Raw genomic sequence first — 14,109 nt, forward strand, 5'->3', positions numbered from 1 at the left:
CTGTAGATCCTTCAGCTTGAATTAAATATCTCTTCCATCTGCAAGTACAGCTCAGCGTTGGACGTGACATGGATCAATATGATCTAGGGCTAGGTTTGCAATGTGACTGATTATATTAGCATCATGTCCACAGATCAATATTGAGTTTTATTATGAGCCAAACTCTATAATTGTGTTTAATCAATAAGCCTTTGTCTACTCTCCTTTAGAAAATATAGCCTTTCGCCATGAGGTACTTCAAAATTACATTAGGATTGTACATGTTTAGTAACAAGCATGGAGAGACCTACATTTGAATTTAAAGGAACAAAGAGTCTGTGTTTTCTATTGTAAGAGGAAGTCAATTTTTAAGTTGATAACAGATTGTTCAGTCAACGTAGAGCAGGGCGCATCAGAGAGGGTTAATGTGCTAATACATGGCCTGTCCTGGTGGGCACTCTAAAGCACATTCTGTCCATATTTGACAGATAAATTCACTTTGTGCATTTTGACAAAGCATACCATTATGAAAGGCAATCAATGGAGTCTGTCTTTTGATAAAGCCGCGGGGTCCGAAGGCGTTGGAATATCTATTTGTGAATAACAATGCATGTGGGTCTTGGATGGAAGCGCCATTTGAGATAGGAGGCCATATTGCAGATGTGTATTTACACACAAACACTGCTCTCTTTCTCTGTCCATTACTTGATGGCTACAGAAGCTCTTCATGTGTGTCTCATTAAGAACCCAGCATAAAATGAAGGCTGGAAATGAACTCAGTCAGACGACTCTATTCATTTTGCCTTTAGTATGCCACTTCGTAAGAAGACTTCAAACCATGGACCGGTCATAAATTGATTTTTCTAACAGACATTTTACAACAGAAAAATGAAGTGCTCTGTGCTTGCTATTTTATTGGATAAAATAATAGGGGCGCATGCAAATCCATTTGTTAGAAGGCCCTTATACGTTTAGGAAGAACTGATAACCCACGGCCTTCTTAAGCCTTCCACCACCAAAAAGGTTTGATTTATTTCTTATTGTATGCATTGTTATGCCACCTTTGCTCAGCTTATAGCCGACCTTTGCTCAGCTTATAGCCACTTTCACATCAGTCTTGTTTATTTTCTTCTATTTCTTGTTCAACCTTGTAAAAGATTCAGTTTTTCTCACTCTAAATTAGGATCAATCATCCTTTCAGTTTTGTGGTACCTTCGATTTCTTTTTCTGTGACTTTAATTTCTGTTCCAAGACTGACTCTGTTCTTTATTTTAAAAATGCACCTGCTTCTTCTCCTTAAAACCAGACGCAGAGCGCGCTCAGAAGCACGGCATGGACGAGTTTATCTCCGCGAATCCCTGCAGATTCGACCACGCATCCCTGTTTAAAATCCTCCAGAGACAGACGCTGGATCACAGGTTGAACGATTCCTACTCGTGTCTGGTGAGTATCGGCTGGAATAAAGAACATGTCGAAGTGAGAAATAGTTGTCACGAGCTGGTATTTTCCCTTCAGGCTCGTTTAATAGCAGTGCTCGCGGCCAGGATAAAGCATTCCAATCGATAGGCTTGAAATCTGAAAATTATACACTTGTAGCCGACTGCTGTGCCGCTCAATGGCGAAGAGAATCGAGTCCAAGTGCCTGAGCGCCGCGGCTGGCTGGCTGTTATAGAGAGGGCAGCACGCAAACACAAAGCTTTAATGAAGGACGCCGCGGCGGCGCGCGGTCTCGAGGCGCCGGATGCTGAAGGGACGCGAGCGGCTCCTCAAAAGGCAGGCGCGGCCGCCATATTGTAATTGTCCTACGTGGAGCTAGACCCCTTGACTGGGAATTCTGATGCTTGCTTTCAATTGATAGCTGTTTCACCAAGTGCATTAATAGTGTGCGGATGGTGTCCAATCGTTAGCACTTGTAGTCCTGCGCGGAAGGTATCAGTGGCAGGCCCAGTTGACGTTGAAGAGTGGCCCATTTAATTCAAATCGATGGACCTCTAGAAGAATGCTGTGTAATCCCAAACACTATAACATAACATTTAGTCAAATATAAAATAGCAAAAGACACAATATGCAAAGCTTTCATTACATGCACAGTGTGAGCACCTGTGGTGGTGCACAAAGCACAACCTGAATGGTGACAGCTTACCTGCAACCGGAGGTACAATCAAGCTCCATGCATTTAAACTGCTGTAGTGCAGCAACATGTTATTGTACTATTTGCACGCTTTCACTTAAGACCAGAGCCGGCAGACATCGCGTTTCATTGCCACCCCTTTTTGATAAAATGCCCCGAGTTCCTAATCCCCCTTTTTACAACCATTTAAAGTCAACACATGTGTAGATGTCCTGACTGTTAGTACTATGTTTTGACTTTTCATGTGACGAAATATTGTTTGCATACACTCTTGCTTCTTCATCATTACCATCATTTTACTCCCTACCCCTCCCATCTCTTTCTTCCCTACTTTGTAGTTTCCATCTTTCTTCCCTTTGTCTCTGTCCTTCTTTAATTCCTCTCTTTACATTCTTCCTTCTATAGCTTATCTCATCTCGATCTTCTTTTTTCTACCTCTCTTAAATATTACATTTAAGTATTGTTTGCTATTGGTGGGCATATCACAATTAACATTTGTATCTCTATATGAGTATAAGGTGGACTTGCATGTCACTGTAATTGCTGTTATTTCTCGATTCTTTTAATTTTATCAATAAAATAATTGATACACAAAAATACATATTTTCCATCTATAATCAAATAACTATTTAGGAACAAAATTGACACCTACATATTTTGACTGCATATTTTGAGTCTTAGCAAGAAAGAAGAAGCAATTGATGAGGCAAGACAGCCACTTGAAGGGAAGGGGCTGAGTTTGCAGCACCGCACACAGGGTCAGAAATCTGTTCTTCCTTACAATACAGTAGGCCATGTCTAACCTTGAAATAATAAAAAGCATCAAACAGGATTTATATTGCGTGTGCAGTGCTATAGCAACTATGAATAGGATGCACTTCAGATTAGCTTTTTTACTTTAGCATTTTGTTATTGGCCATAATTATATCTATATGTGCATTGTTGTCTCTTTCAAAGATAACGAAGAAAAATAAACCCTTCTTTCCTTCTCAGTGTGTGTATATTGCTTATACTTTTGGTGCAATATGACAGTATTTTAAATAAACATGTATATAATGTGTCTATGTATGGCTGTACATGTGTGTTTGTGTGTGTGTGTGTGTGTGTGTGTGTATATATATATATATATATATATATATATATATATATATATATATATAAATACATACATACACACACAAAACACACATACGCACACCCATACACAGAGACAATATATACATGTATATTTAAATATGTATATACACACGCGTGTATATATATATATATATATATATATATATATATATATATATATATATATATATATATATATATATATAGTTTTTTTCACTGAACAAGCTCAGGTTAAAGTCAAGATGTGGGTTGAATTGGTCAGAACACCATGACATATGTTTTAAAAACTCTGAAATTCTCTTGAAACCACAATTAATGTACAGTCTCGTTTATGGATTAAAACAAAAATATTTAAATTAGTCAGTTATGGTTAGCTCACACAAATGACAAAAAAACATAACTTGCACTCCAAATGCAATGTTTGTTACCTCTGCAATTACAAATGTCATAAAATACCATGCAGGGCAAATGGCAAATCACATTACCACTAACACTTAATAAAATGATTATGAATACAGTATTTATTGATCTGAAAATGTGTTCTTATTTTGTGAAGTTCAGTTTTAAGGTTCTGTTACTGATTGGTATAAGTATTGTAAGGTAAAAATACTGAGCATATCTACACTAAACAGGTACATTCATGAGCACATTTCAATTTTCATGCTGAGTTTGGTTTAATTTCATTCAGCATTATTTCCCACAGTGAAGGGCAAAGATTCTGGGAGTTAAATTTGGGAACACTTTTTTGACTCCCCCCAACTTATGGGTTCCCTTCTTCATTGATTTGAATGAAACTCAAAATATCAACAGTAAGTTAAACATGGTAAGCATCTAAGTGTTTTAGAATCCGTATTAGCAATTCAAGAATTCTGCATCATAGGATCTTCATTGATATTCAAAAACACTAGAATAATTCTGCACCATCTCCATGGAGCACTCCTTTATATATGTATAATACATTTTAAAATACTATTGGGTGTTTGTCCATTTGATTTCATAGTGAAGTACACCCAGTTACAACCTATGAGGGGCACAATTTCTTTTTCTGGGAGAATACATTGATCCTAAATAACAATATAAAACTTGCATTGCAGCATTTTTGCTTTCAAAGGAGAAATTGTTTGAAGGAAAAAACAATAACATTTTAAGAATCCATGAAGCGTCTCTACCCGCAGTGAACCTTACTGACAGTTTGACTCAGAGAGCAAGTACTTTTTTTCTGGCTCCTGTGAACAGGATCTTGAGGGACCATGTGAGGTTTTCAACCTCAGTTTTTCCATAAATATTAAAATCTATTATAGACAAATGCAACCGGTAGCACAGGCTTAGGGTCCGAGGACAGTCTCAATTTACAATCGGTCTAGCATAGACTTTTACACAGATCATTGAATGAAACAAAATGTTTGCACAGATCCTTTTCTGGTTAGGAATGTTACCTCTGTCTTTGGAGCCATAAGTTAAGGTTTTGGTTGAGGAATCTAGGTGGGCCTGAACTTTGCATGGACACAATGCGGCCAATGGCTAACATGTCCAGATGTCCAGCATGGGGAGCACATGATCACTGCGTGTGCTGTGTCTTGATTGGCTAAGTGTTCTTAACTTCACGTGGCATCTGACTTTATGGTGTTTTGGGAACACACATACCCATCTGCGCTTTATTGCAGCCTATCTCCCTGCACCATTGTGGTGTCGCTGCACCCATCTGTGGGATCAATCTGGGGTTTCCTGTTCGCGCGTTTGTCTGCTGGCTACATGCCACCCCACCTGTGATCTGCCAATGAGTGACCTCGGGTTTTGGTCTCAGGGCCTGCCTAACTGTGTATTTCAGAGTCAGAGTTGATGTGGAGTTCACAACGAGCAAATATCTCAATAAAGATGCGAGTTTGTTTTGATACGTTTATGTATCATTATTCATATTGACATCGACTTTAAATATTAACATCTCAATATGTCAGTCCTTTTCTTTCGAGTGGCATCAAAAGCTATAGAGTCCTGAGAGGAATTACCCCCAAAATGCCTTCTGTTTTTCAGAAGTGCCCTTTATGTGACAAAAAAGGAAAGGCAGTTTAAAACCCCCATAAGGCTTGTGTGGTGTGCCTTCCAAAAGAACATGTGGTGAACAACTGTGACATCTGCAGTATGATGTCAAGAAGCACACTTAAGCACAGAGAGGGGACCAGTCAGAGAGGCCTCGTGAATGGCGATGAAAAAAGAGGAAGAACTAAAGAAAAAGAGAAAATTGGAGAGATCTTCATCTCATGCCCTTTCTGAAAAACAGCCTGGCTACAAATTCTCCCAAAGAGGGAGATTTAGAGAAAGATAATCATCAAAAAGATCTCAACATAATTCTCCATGTCATTTGGGTTCAGTATCTAAGGTATCACTGTCAAGGGCATTGGCCCCAACTAGTTAGCCCTCAATGGAGGGTTTGACATCACATAAATGACATCTTGAAAGAGAGGCAAGACCGCCTTCCAAAAGAATACTTAGAATCCACAAGTGCCTCTACAACCACTAAACCTATCACCTAGAATGGTTTCAAGACAAACGTCAATGTCTCCAAAAAGAAAAAGGAGACCAGCTCCTACTCCTTCTCCAAACCATTCCCCAGAAAGGAAAGCATACAGACCTCCTACAAGATCAATAATACTACTCACAACCACAGGTGACACCACTTCATACACTCCAATTTCACCCGTGGCTTCTCCTTCTAGATCCCCTCCAGTGATGACATTCCCATTTTCCAAGATGTCTTGGTTATTGAGGCTACTAAATTGAATTTCCCTCTAGATTCTCAATTGCCAACTGTATCAATTATTCTAGAAACCTTGCAGAATACAGTGGCTCCTTTGCCCCTTTTTCACTTAGTTCCAGGTCTGTTTGAGATAGCTCAAGAGAATGTTGCTTAAAAAGTAGAAACCCCATGAGCCTGAGTTCTTAAGGTCATAATCAAAAATGGACTCTGTGATGGTAACATTTGTCAGAAAAAGGTGTGCATCAGTGCCAGAAATGACAGATCTTCCAGAACATGAAAGTACACGTAAAGAAGCTGCTGGATAGAAAGTATTTGGAACTGCTACCTCCTACCTGTAAACTTTGAGTGCCATTGCCCCTCTTGGTCATTGTCAAAAGTTAATTAATGAAGGATTGCGATCATTTATTTAACAGCTGCTAAAGCTCCATCAGCAAGATTACATCACAATGCTGTAAGAAAATTCTTTGGTGACCAATCAAATAATTAGTGTTCTGGTGGATTTCACAAAACTGACATCAACTTGATATTGCCATAGAACATCCATAAGATCCTCATGGATATGTCTACCGACGTTCAACCAGAGGCACAATTACAAATGATAAATCTCCCCTTTTCTGGGAAATCTCTATTTGGCCAGCACACTGGAGAAGAAATGCTAAAAATAAAGATTGAGTTAGAAGCATTGTAGGCAGGCCTAGAAGAACAAAATAATTTCTTTGGATAGCAATACAGGTCAAGAGATTGCAGATTCTACTGACCTAGTGTTCAAACCCCTTGTTGGCCTTACAATCAACAACAACAGCAACATAAGAGAGATGTCATCTAAGCAAAACACAAGCCAGATGAGATCCTAATCGTCTGGAGCAACACACTCGTCGGGTACAAAACAGTGACAATTTAACACCTCTACTCTGTTACCTACTGCAGTTGTGGACAGCGGTATCCTTGTATATGGCAGAGAGGACTTATCACAAAAAAAATGGGTGCTAAATATTGTAGATTGTGAATATTTTCTACATTTTAAATTCATTCCTTGTTCCATCCAATTAAAAATCAACTGCAAATCACCAGTTACATGTACACAGGAAAGAAACATCTATTCTGTTAACAAAAGGCTACAACCGCCCAGTTGCTTCAGACCAAAACGTTCTAGAAGTATACGCCAGATATTTTCTCATTAAAAAAAAAAAGGAACCAAGAAAAAAGTTTAGAACCTTATTAGGTCTGAGATATACAAAGATATGTATCACTATTTATCACACTTAGCTCAAACTAAGTTGCAGTTCTCTTCAATAAAGGTACATCTGGCAGTCATCATGACATACAGAAAGTCCGCAACAATGCATCTTTGTAAGGAAATGCTTTTTTTGCTTGCTCCCGCCCACAATTTTGGACTAATGCTCCTGCTAACCCGACCTCAGTGCCAGTGAAATAACCCATTACAAAGTGTATGTCGAATTGGATATCCCTAATTGCCAGAGACTTACTTATACATCCCTCGTACATAGTACCAAGAGAATGTAAGGCAGAGTGTCCACCCAGTCCTGCAGCACTGATTGTGCCACCCCGTGGGTGACAGAGTACACAATGGCTTCAGCTTGCCTCTGCAGACTGGAAGGACAGTTTTACAACTGCCAATTCAACTTTGCCATTTAAAACAATGGCAAAGCCCTCGCAACCCTTAACAATATATGTGTCTCATCCTAAGGAAGGCCTTTAGAGCCCTTAGGCAAAGAGCTGTATATTATGAAGTAGGACATGTATTTTTTTAAATATTTTCTAACATCAAAGCTTCCTAATTGTCATTATTGATGTGGAAGAGTTAGTAGCCCGATTGGCTATAAAAAAGTTACTGGCTGACCACTCAGTCTGGATATCTTCTGAATGAGACTACTATAATTGGTACTTCAATGTGTCAATTAATCATGGCATTAAACCCAACTTGATGACAAGGTTGAATTTAATGTACATTTTATGGAAAGACTGCTTTGAAAAAGTTGCCGCTCTGTGACGTGGTGTATCCAGTTGCCTCACACAGTCACTAGACACCAGACAGCTCTCTGCCCTCCTGAGGAGTACTGTGAATTACCCCCAGGCTCAGGAACAAATTCAGCCTGCTACAGGGAGAAGGTCGTACCTCCCCTGTTACGGAAACTACTCAGGAATTGGCACAAAAGGTGAGCTTCAAAGGTGAAGCCGCCTTTGGTGGGCAAATGACGGTCACATTCCTGAAGGCTTGTCCTTTTGTTCAGGTAAACAGACGACAGCCTCCACAGAGAGGGGAAACCAGTGCCAAAATGAGTTTCCCGTGGGCTTGCAGCCCACAGGTAGCCATACCTCCAGGGTGGGCTACCAAGCTCCGAAAATCTAAGGAAGGGTCTAGACATCTTGAGAGTGGGCAGAATAGTGCACTCTGTGATTGCTAGAAGCTAGTATCAAAAGGAGTTCCTTTCTGTGTTACTCACTTCTATTTGTGACCAAAAGGCCTACACACTAATATCACTTTTTAGTGTTCAATAGTGACACGGCTCATTCTAAATGCACAAAACTCGAATTGCTTTTGTCTCTCAAATTCTTTTATTTCAATTAAGTTAAAAACATTTGAATTCATTTATTCCATAACATTTTTTTAAAACATATTCTGAAAAGATGATTCTCTAATACATATAAGCATTCCTATACGGATTCCAACTCAAATTCAAAAATGTTCAGTACAAAGTAAAATTTACACAATAAAAAGTAATATAATCATATCATCAAATATAAAATAATAGAAGAAGTCCTTTGTCAACGTGTTTCGGTGCTTTGTGATGTTTTAACACCTTCTTCAGGACAGACTTTTACTTAAAAACAATGATTCTTCATTCTAAAAACAAATATATACAATTAGTATCTTATTTGAGTGAGAGCAAAGTGCAAAGTGCACAGGACAGGAAGGATCCTGGTAGCCACTGGCTATTGACAACAGAATCCCCCAGGGCACTTTCAGGGCATACATGTGGCACCCCAGGTACCCCAAGACTGTGTCTGTGGCCCATGGCTGAAGGAAAAGTCACTCCCAAGTCCCAGACTAAAGAAATGACTCCAAGAGTCAGTTGGCGAACCCCCTGGAAGTAGCATCAGGGCTAACAAAGCTGACGTAGCCCAACCCGGCAAGTCAGTAGCCACTTCTGGAGATTCACCACTGAATGCCTTTGGGCTCCCCAAGAGACCAATCCACAATGGTCAAACATTGCACCCAAGCCTGCCAGACCCATGAGAGTTGGCTGAGGCCATATTAGTTGCCCAAATGGGACACCAGCCTCCACCAAAGAATACCACTGTGGACAGAGAGTGGTGGACCAGCAGCAGCTGGCCTTCTACTGGCTCAAAGAGGACTTCATGGCACCTCAAACTCAGTGACCAAAGACCCCCACCTGACCTGTTGATCGAGGAGTAACCTCAAGGACATGCCCATCTTTTGCACAGCACCCAGAGCATTCTCAATAGTCCATCTCCTGCATCCGATTGGATTGGAGAATGCTTTGGTGGCCAGGGAACAGTCCAAATAGTCCATAGTGGCCCAACTGACATTCTTCCGATTGAATTTGGTTGACCCAGCTGTGATGGAGTAGCCTAACACAACTCTTACAAACTTTTCTAAAGCTTATAAACTTTATAGTTACCAATACTTGTTTGTGGTTGAACTCAGATGTACATTTTCTTCAAAAATGTATGTCTTCGATTGAGTTTGTTCATCTTGAAAAAATATAATCTATTTTAATAAATTGATGTCACAGCTACTACACAGGGTTGAGCTAAAGTTATGGCAAACAAGCCTGACTGGATCCAAGACCGTTTTTACGATTGTATTACACTGTAAAGTTACACATCCATACCATATAATACACCCAAATCTTCACAATCTTTTTTCAAAATGCCAGTCATAAAATACTTTTTATAAGGACTTAAAGTCTATCCTCCGATTGGACATCCCTCTCCCTCTTTTGGGAGTTAAATGCGGCACTTTCAAAACGAATGGTCTCACCATTCAAACCCATTTATACATCAACATTGCTGCATTTATCATAGAAAATATCATTCTTAATAGCTATTACTTCAGCTAGGAGAACGAGTGAATTATACGCACTATCTAGAACCATACACTATTTTCCACTCTAACCGAGTAGTAATGAAAAATCATCCACCAATTCTAACTAAAGTGGTTTTGGATCTTCATATCAATCAAATGTTTACTCATCCTACATTATTTTCTAAACTTTTATCACTCACAGAATGAGCGTTGCACTCTTTAGACATTAAAAGAATGTTGCAATTCTTCCTGGCCTGATAAAAAGATTTGCGAAAAACATCTCAGCTGTTAATTAATTATGGCCCAATAAGCCATCTTCTTAACAGTCTATAGCTAGGTGGATAGTTTCTTGTATCACACTACTCTACCAATCAGCACATAAACTATTACCTGGTAAATCTGGAGCACACTGCTATTGTACCTGCTCTTTGGAAACAGGCCTGTGTGTCCCCATCCTCAAACAAGCATTGGAAATGCAGTAGGTCTCAGATTTATTTGAGTTAGAGCTAATGGCATTGTAAATGGCAATGTCTTTTAGCCATGTGTTATGGAGTGAATGCATGTGGTGTGTAATGGAATTATGTGGTTTGGATTGGAATTGTTCACCCTGTACACTCGCACACTGTTCACCCTGCACGCTCACACACTGTTCACCCTGCACGCTCACACACTGTTCACCCTGCACGCTCACACGCTGTTCACCCTGCACGCTCACACACTGTTCACCCTGCACGCTCACACACTGTTCACCCTGCACGCTCACACACTGTTCACCCTGCACGCTCACACACTGTTCACCCTGCACGCTCACACACTGTTCACCCTGCACGCTCACACACCGTTCACTCTGCACGCTCACACACTGTTCACTCTGCACTCACCACTCTGCACTCACCACGCTGCACTCACCACTCTGCACTCACTACTCTGCACTCACTACTCTGCAATAACTATTCTGCACTCACTACTCACTACTCTGCACTCACTACTCTGCAATCACTACTCTGCACTCACCACTCTGCACTCACCACTCTGCACTCACTACTCACTACTCTGCACTCACTACTCTTCACTCACTACTCTGCACTCACTACTCTGCACTCACTACTCTGCACTCACTACTGTGCACTCATTACTCACTACTCACTACTCTGCACTCACTACTTTGCACTCACTACTCTGCACTCCCTACTCTGCACTCCCTACTCTGCACTCCCTACTCTGCACTCCCTACTCTGCACTCACCACTCTGCACTCACCACTCTGCACTCTCTACTCACTACTCTGCACTCACTACTCTGCACTCACTATTCTGCACTCACTACTCTGCACTCACTACTCTGCACTCACTACTCTGCACTCACTACTCTGCACTCACTACTCTGCACTCACTACTCACTACTCTGCACTCACTACTCTGCACTCACTACTCTGCACTCACTATTCTGCACTCACTATTCTGCACTCACTACTCTGCACTCACTACTCACTACTTTGCACTCACTACTCTGCACTCACTACTCTGCACTCACTACTCTGCACTCACTACTCTGCACTCACTACTCTGCACTCACTACTCTGCACTCACTACTCTGCACTCACTACTCACTACTCTGCACTCACTACTCACTACTCTGCACTCACTACTCTGCACTCACTACTCACTACTCTGCACTCACTACTCTGCACTCACTACTCACTACTCTGCACTCACCACTCTGCACTCACCACTCTGCACACTACTCACTACTCTGCACTCACTACTCTGCACTCACTACTCACTACTCTGCACTCACTACTCTGCACTCACTACTCACTACTCTGCACTCACCACTCTGCACTCACCACTCTGCACTCACCACTCTGCACTCACCACTCTGCACTCACCACTCTGCCCTCACCACTCACTACTCACTACTCTGCACTCACTACTCACTATTCTGCACTCACTACTCTGCACTCACTACTCTGCACTCACTACTCACTACTCTGCACTTACTACTCTGCACTCACTACTCACTGCTCTGCACTCACTACTCTGCACTCACTACTCTGCACTCACTACTCACTACTGTGCACTCACTACTGTGCACTCACTACTCTGCACTCACTACTCTGCACTCACTACTCTGCACTCACTACTCACTACTCTGCACTCACTACTCTGCACTCACTACTCTGCACTCACTACTCAAAAATCTGCACTCATTACTCACTACTCTGCACTCACTACTCTGCACTCACTACTCACTACTCTGCACTCACTACTCACTACTCTGCACTCACTACTCACTACTCTGCACTCACTACTCTGCACTCGCTACTCTGCACTCACTACTCACTACTCTGCACTCACTACTCACTACTCTGCACTCACTACTCACTACTCTGCACTCACTACTCACTACTCTGCACTCACTACTCTGCACTCACTTCTCACTACTCTGCACTCACTACTCACCACTCACTACTCTGCACTCACTTCTCACTACTCTGCACTCACTACTCACCACTCACTACTCACTACTCACCACTCACTACTCACTACTCACTACTCTGCACTCACTACTCACTACTCTGCATTCACTACTCTGCACTCACAACTCACTACTCTGCACTCACTACTCACTACTCTGCACTCACTACTCACTACTCTGCACTCACTACTCTGCACTCACTACTCTGCACTCACTACTCTGCACTCACTACTCTGCACTCACTACTCACTACTCTGCACTCACTACTCGTCACTCACTACTCTGCACTCACTACTCACTACTCTGCACTCACTACTTACTACTCACTACTCTGCACTCACTACTCACTACTCTGCACTCATTACTCACTACTCTGCACTCACTACTCACTACTCTGCACTCACTACTCTGCACTCACTACTCTGCACTCACCACTCTGCACTCACTACTCACTACTCTGCACTCACTACTCTTCACTCACTACTCTGCACTCACTACTCTGCACTCACTACTCACTACTCTGCACTCACTACTCTGCACTCACTACTCTGCACTCACTACTTTGCACTCACTACTCTGCACTCACCACTCTGCACTCACCACTCTGCACTCACCACTCTGCACTCTAAACTCACTACTCTGCACTCACTACTCTGCACTCACTACTCTGCACTCACTATTCTGCACTCACTACTCTGCACTCACTACTCTGCACTCACTACTCTGCACTCACTACTCTGCACTCACTACTCACTACTCTGCACACACTACTCACCACTTTGCACTCACTACTCTGCACTCACTACTCTGCACTCACTACTCACTACTTTGCACTCACTACTCACCACTCACTACTCTGCACTCACTACTCTGCACTCACTACTCTGCACTCACTACTCTGCACTCACTACTCTGCACTCACTACTCTGCACTCACTACTCACTACTCTGCACTCACTACTCACTACTCTGCACTCATTACTCTGCACTCACTACTCTGCACTCACTACTCTGCACTCACTACTCACTACTCTGCACTCACCACTCTGCACTCACCACTCTGCACTCACCACTCTGCACTCACCACTCACTACTCACTACTCTGCACTCACTACTCACTATTCTGCACTCACTACTCACTATTCTGCACTCACTACTCACTATTCTGCACTCACTACTCTGCACTCACTACTCTGCACTCACTACTCACTACTCTGCACTCACTACTCTGCACTCACTACTCACTACTCTGCACTCACTACTCTGCACTCACTACTCACTGCTCTGCACTCACTACTCTGCACTCACTACTCTGCACTCACTACTCACTACTGTGCACTCACTACTCTGCACTCACTACTCTGCACTCACTACTCTGCACTCACTACTCACTACTCTGCACTCACTACTCTGCACTCACTACTCTGCACTCATTACTCAAAACTCTGCACTCATTACTCACTACTCTGCACTCACTACTCACTACTCACTACTCTGCACTCACTACTCTGTGCTCACTACTCACTACTCTGCACTCACTACTCACTACTCTGCACTCACTACTCTGCACTCGCTACTCT

At 41.9% G+C, this 14,109-nt stretch overlaps 1 protein-coding gene across 2 annotated transcripts in view; it reads left to right on the forward strand.

Annotated features, from left to right (window-relative positions):
- CADPS2 (calcium dependent secretion activator 2) overlaps positions 1-14,109 on the forward strand; it is a 2,357,592-nt gene that overhangs the window by 1,455,158 nt on the left and 888,325 nt on the right. For both annotated transcript variants that reach the window (XM_086966845.1, XM_086966848.1), the window contains exon 12: positions 1,286-1,422. In XM_086966845.1, coding sequence (XP_086822971.1) covers positions 1,286-1,422 — 137 coding nt within the window. The remainder of the gene's footprint in view (positions 1-1,285; positions 1,423-14,109) is intronic.

The sequence above is a fragment of the Lissotriton vulgaris genome, chromosome 1_1, assembly GCF_964263255.1.
Source record: "Lissotriton vulgaris chromosome 1_1, aLisVul1.2, whole genome shotgun sequence".
In the NCBI taxonomy this organism is placed as follows: Eukaryota; Metazoa; Chordata; class Amphibia; order Caudata; family Salamandridae; genus Lissotriton; species Lissotriton vulgaris.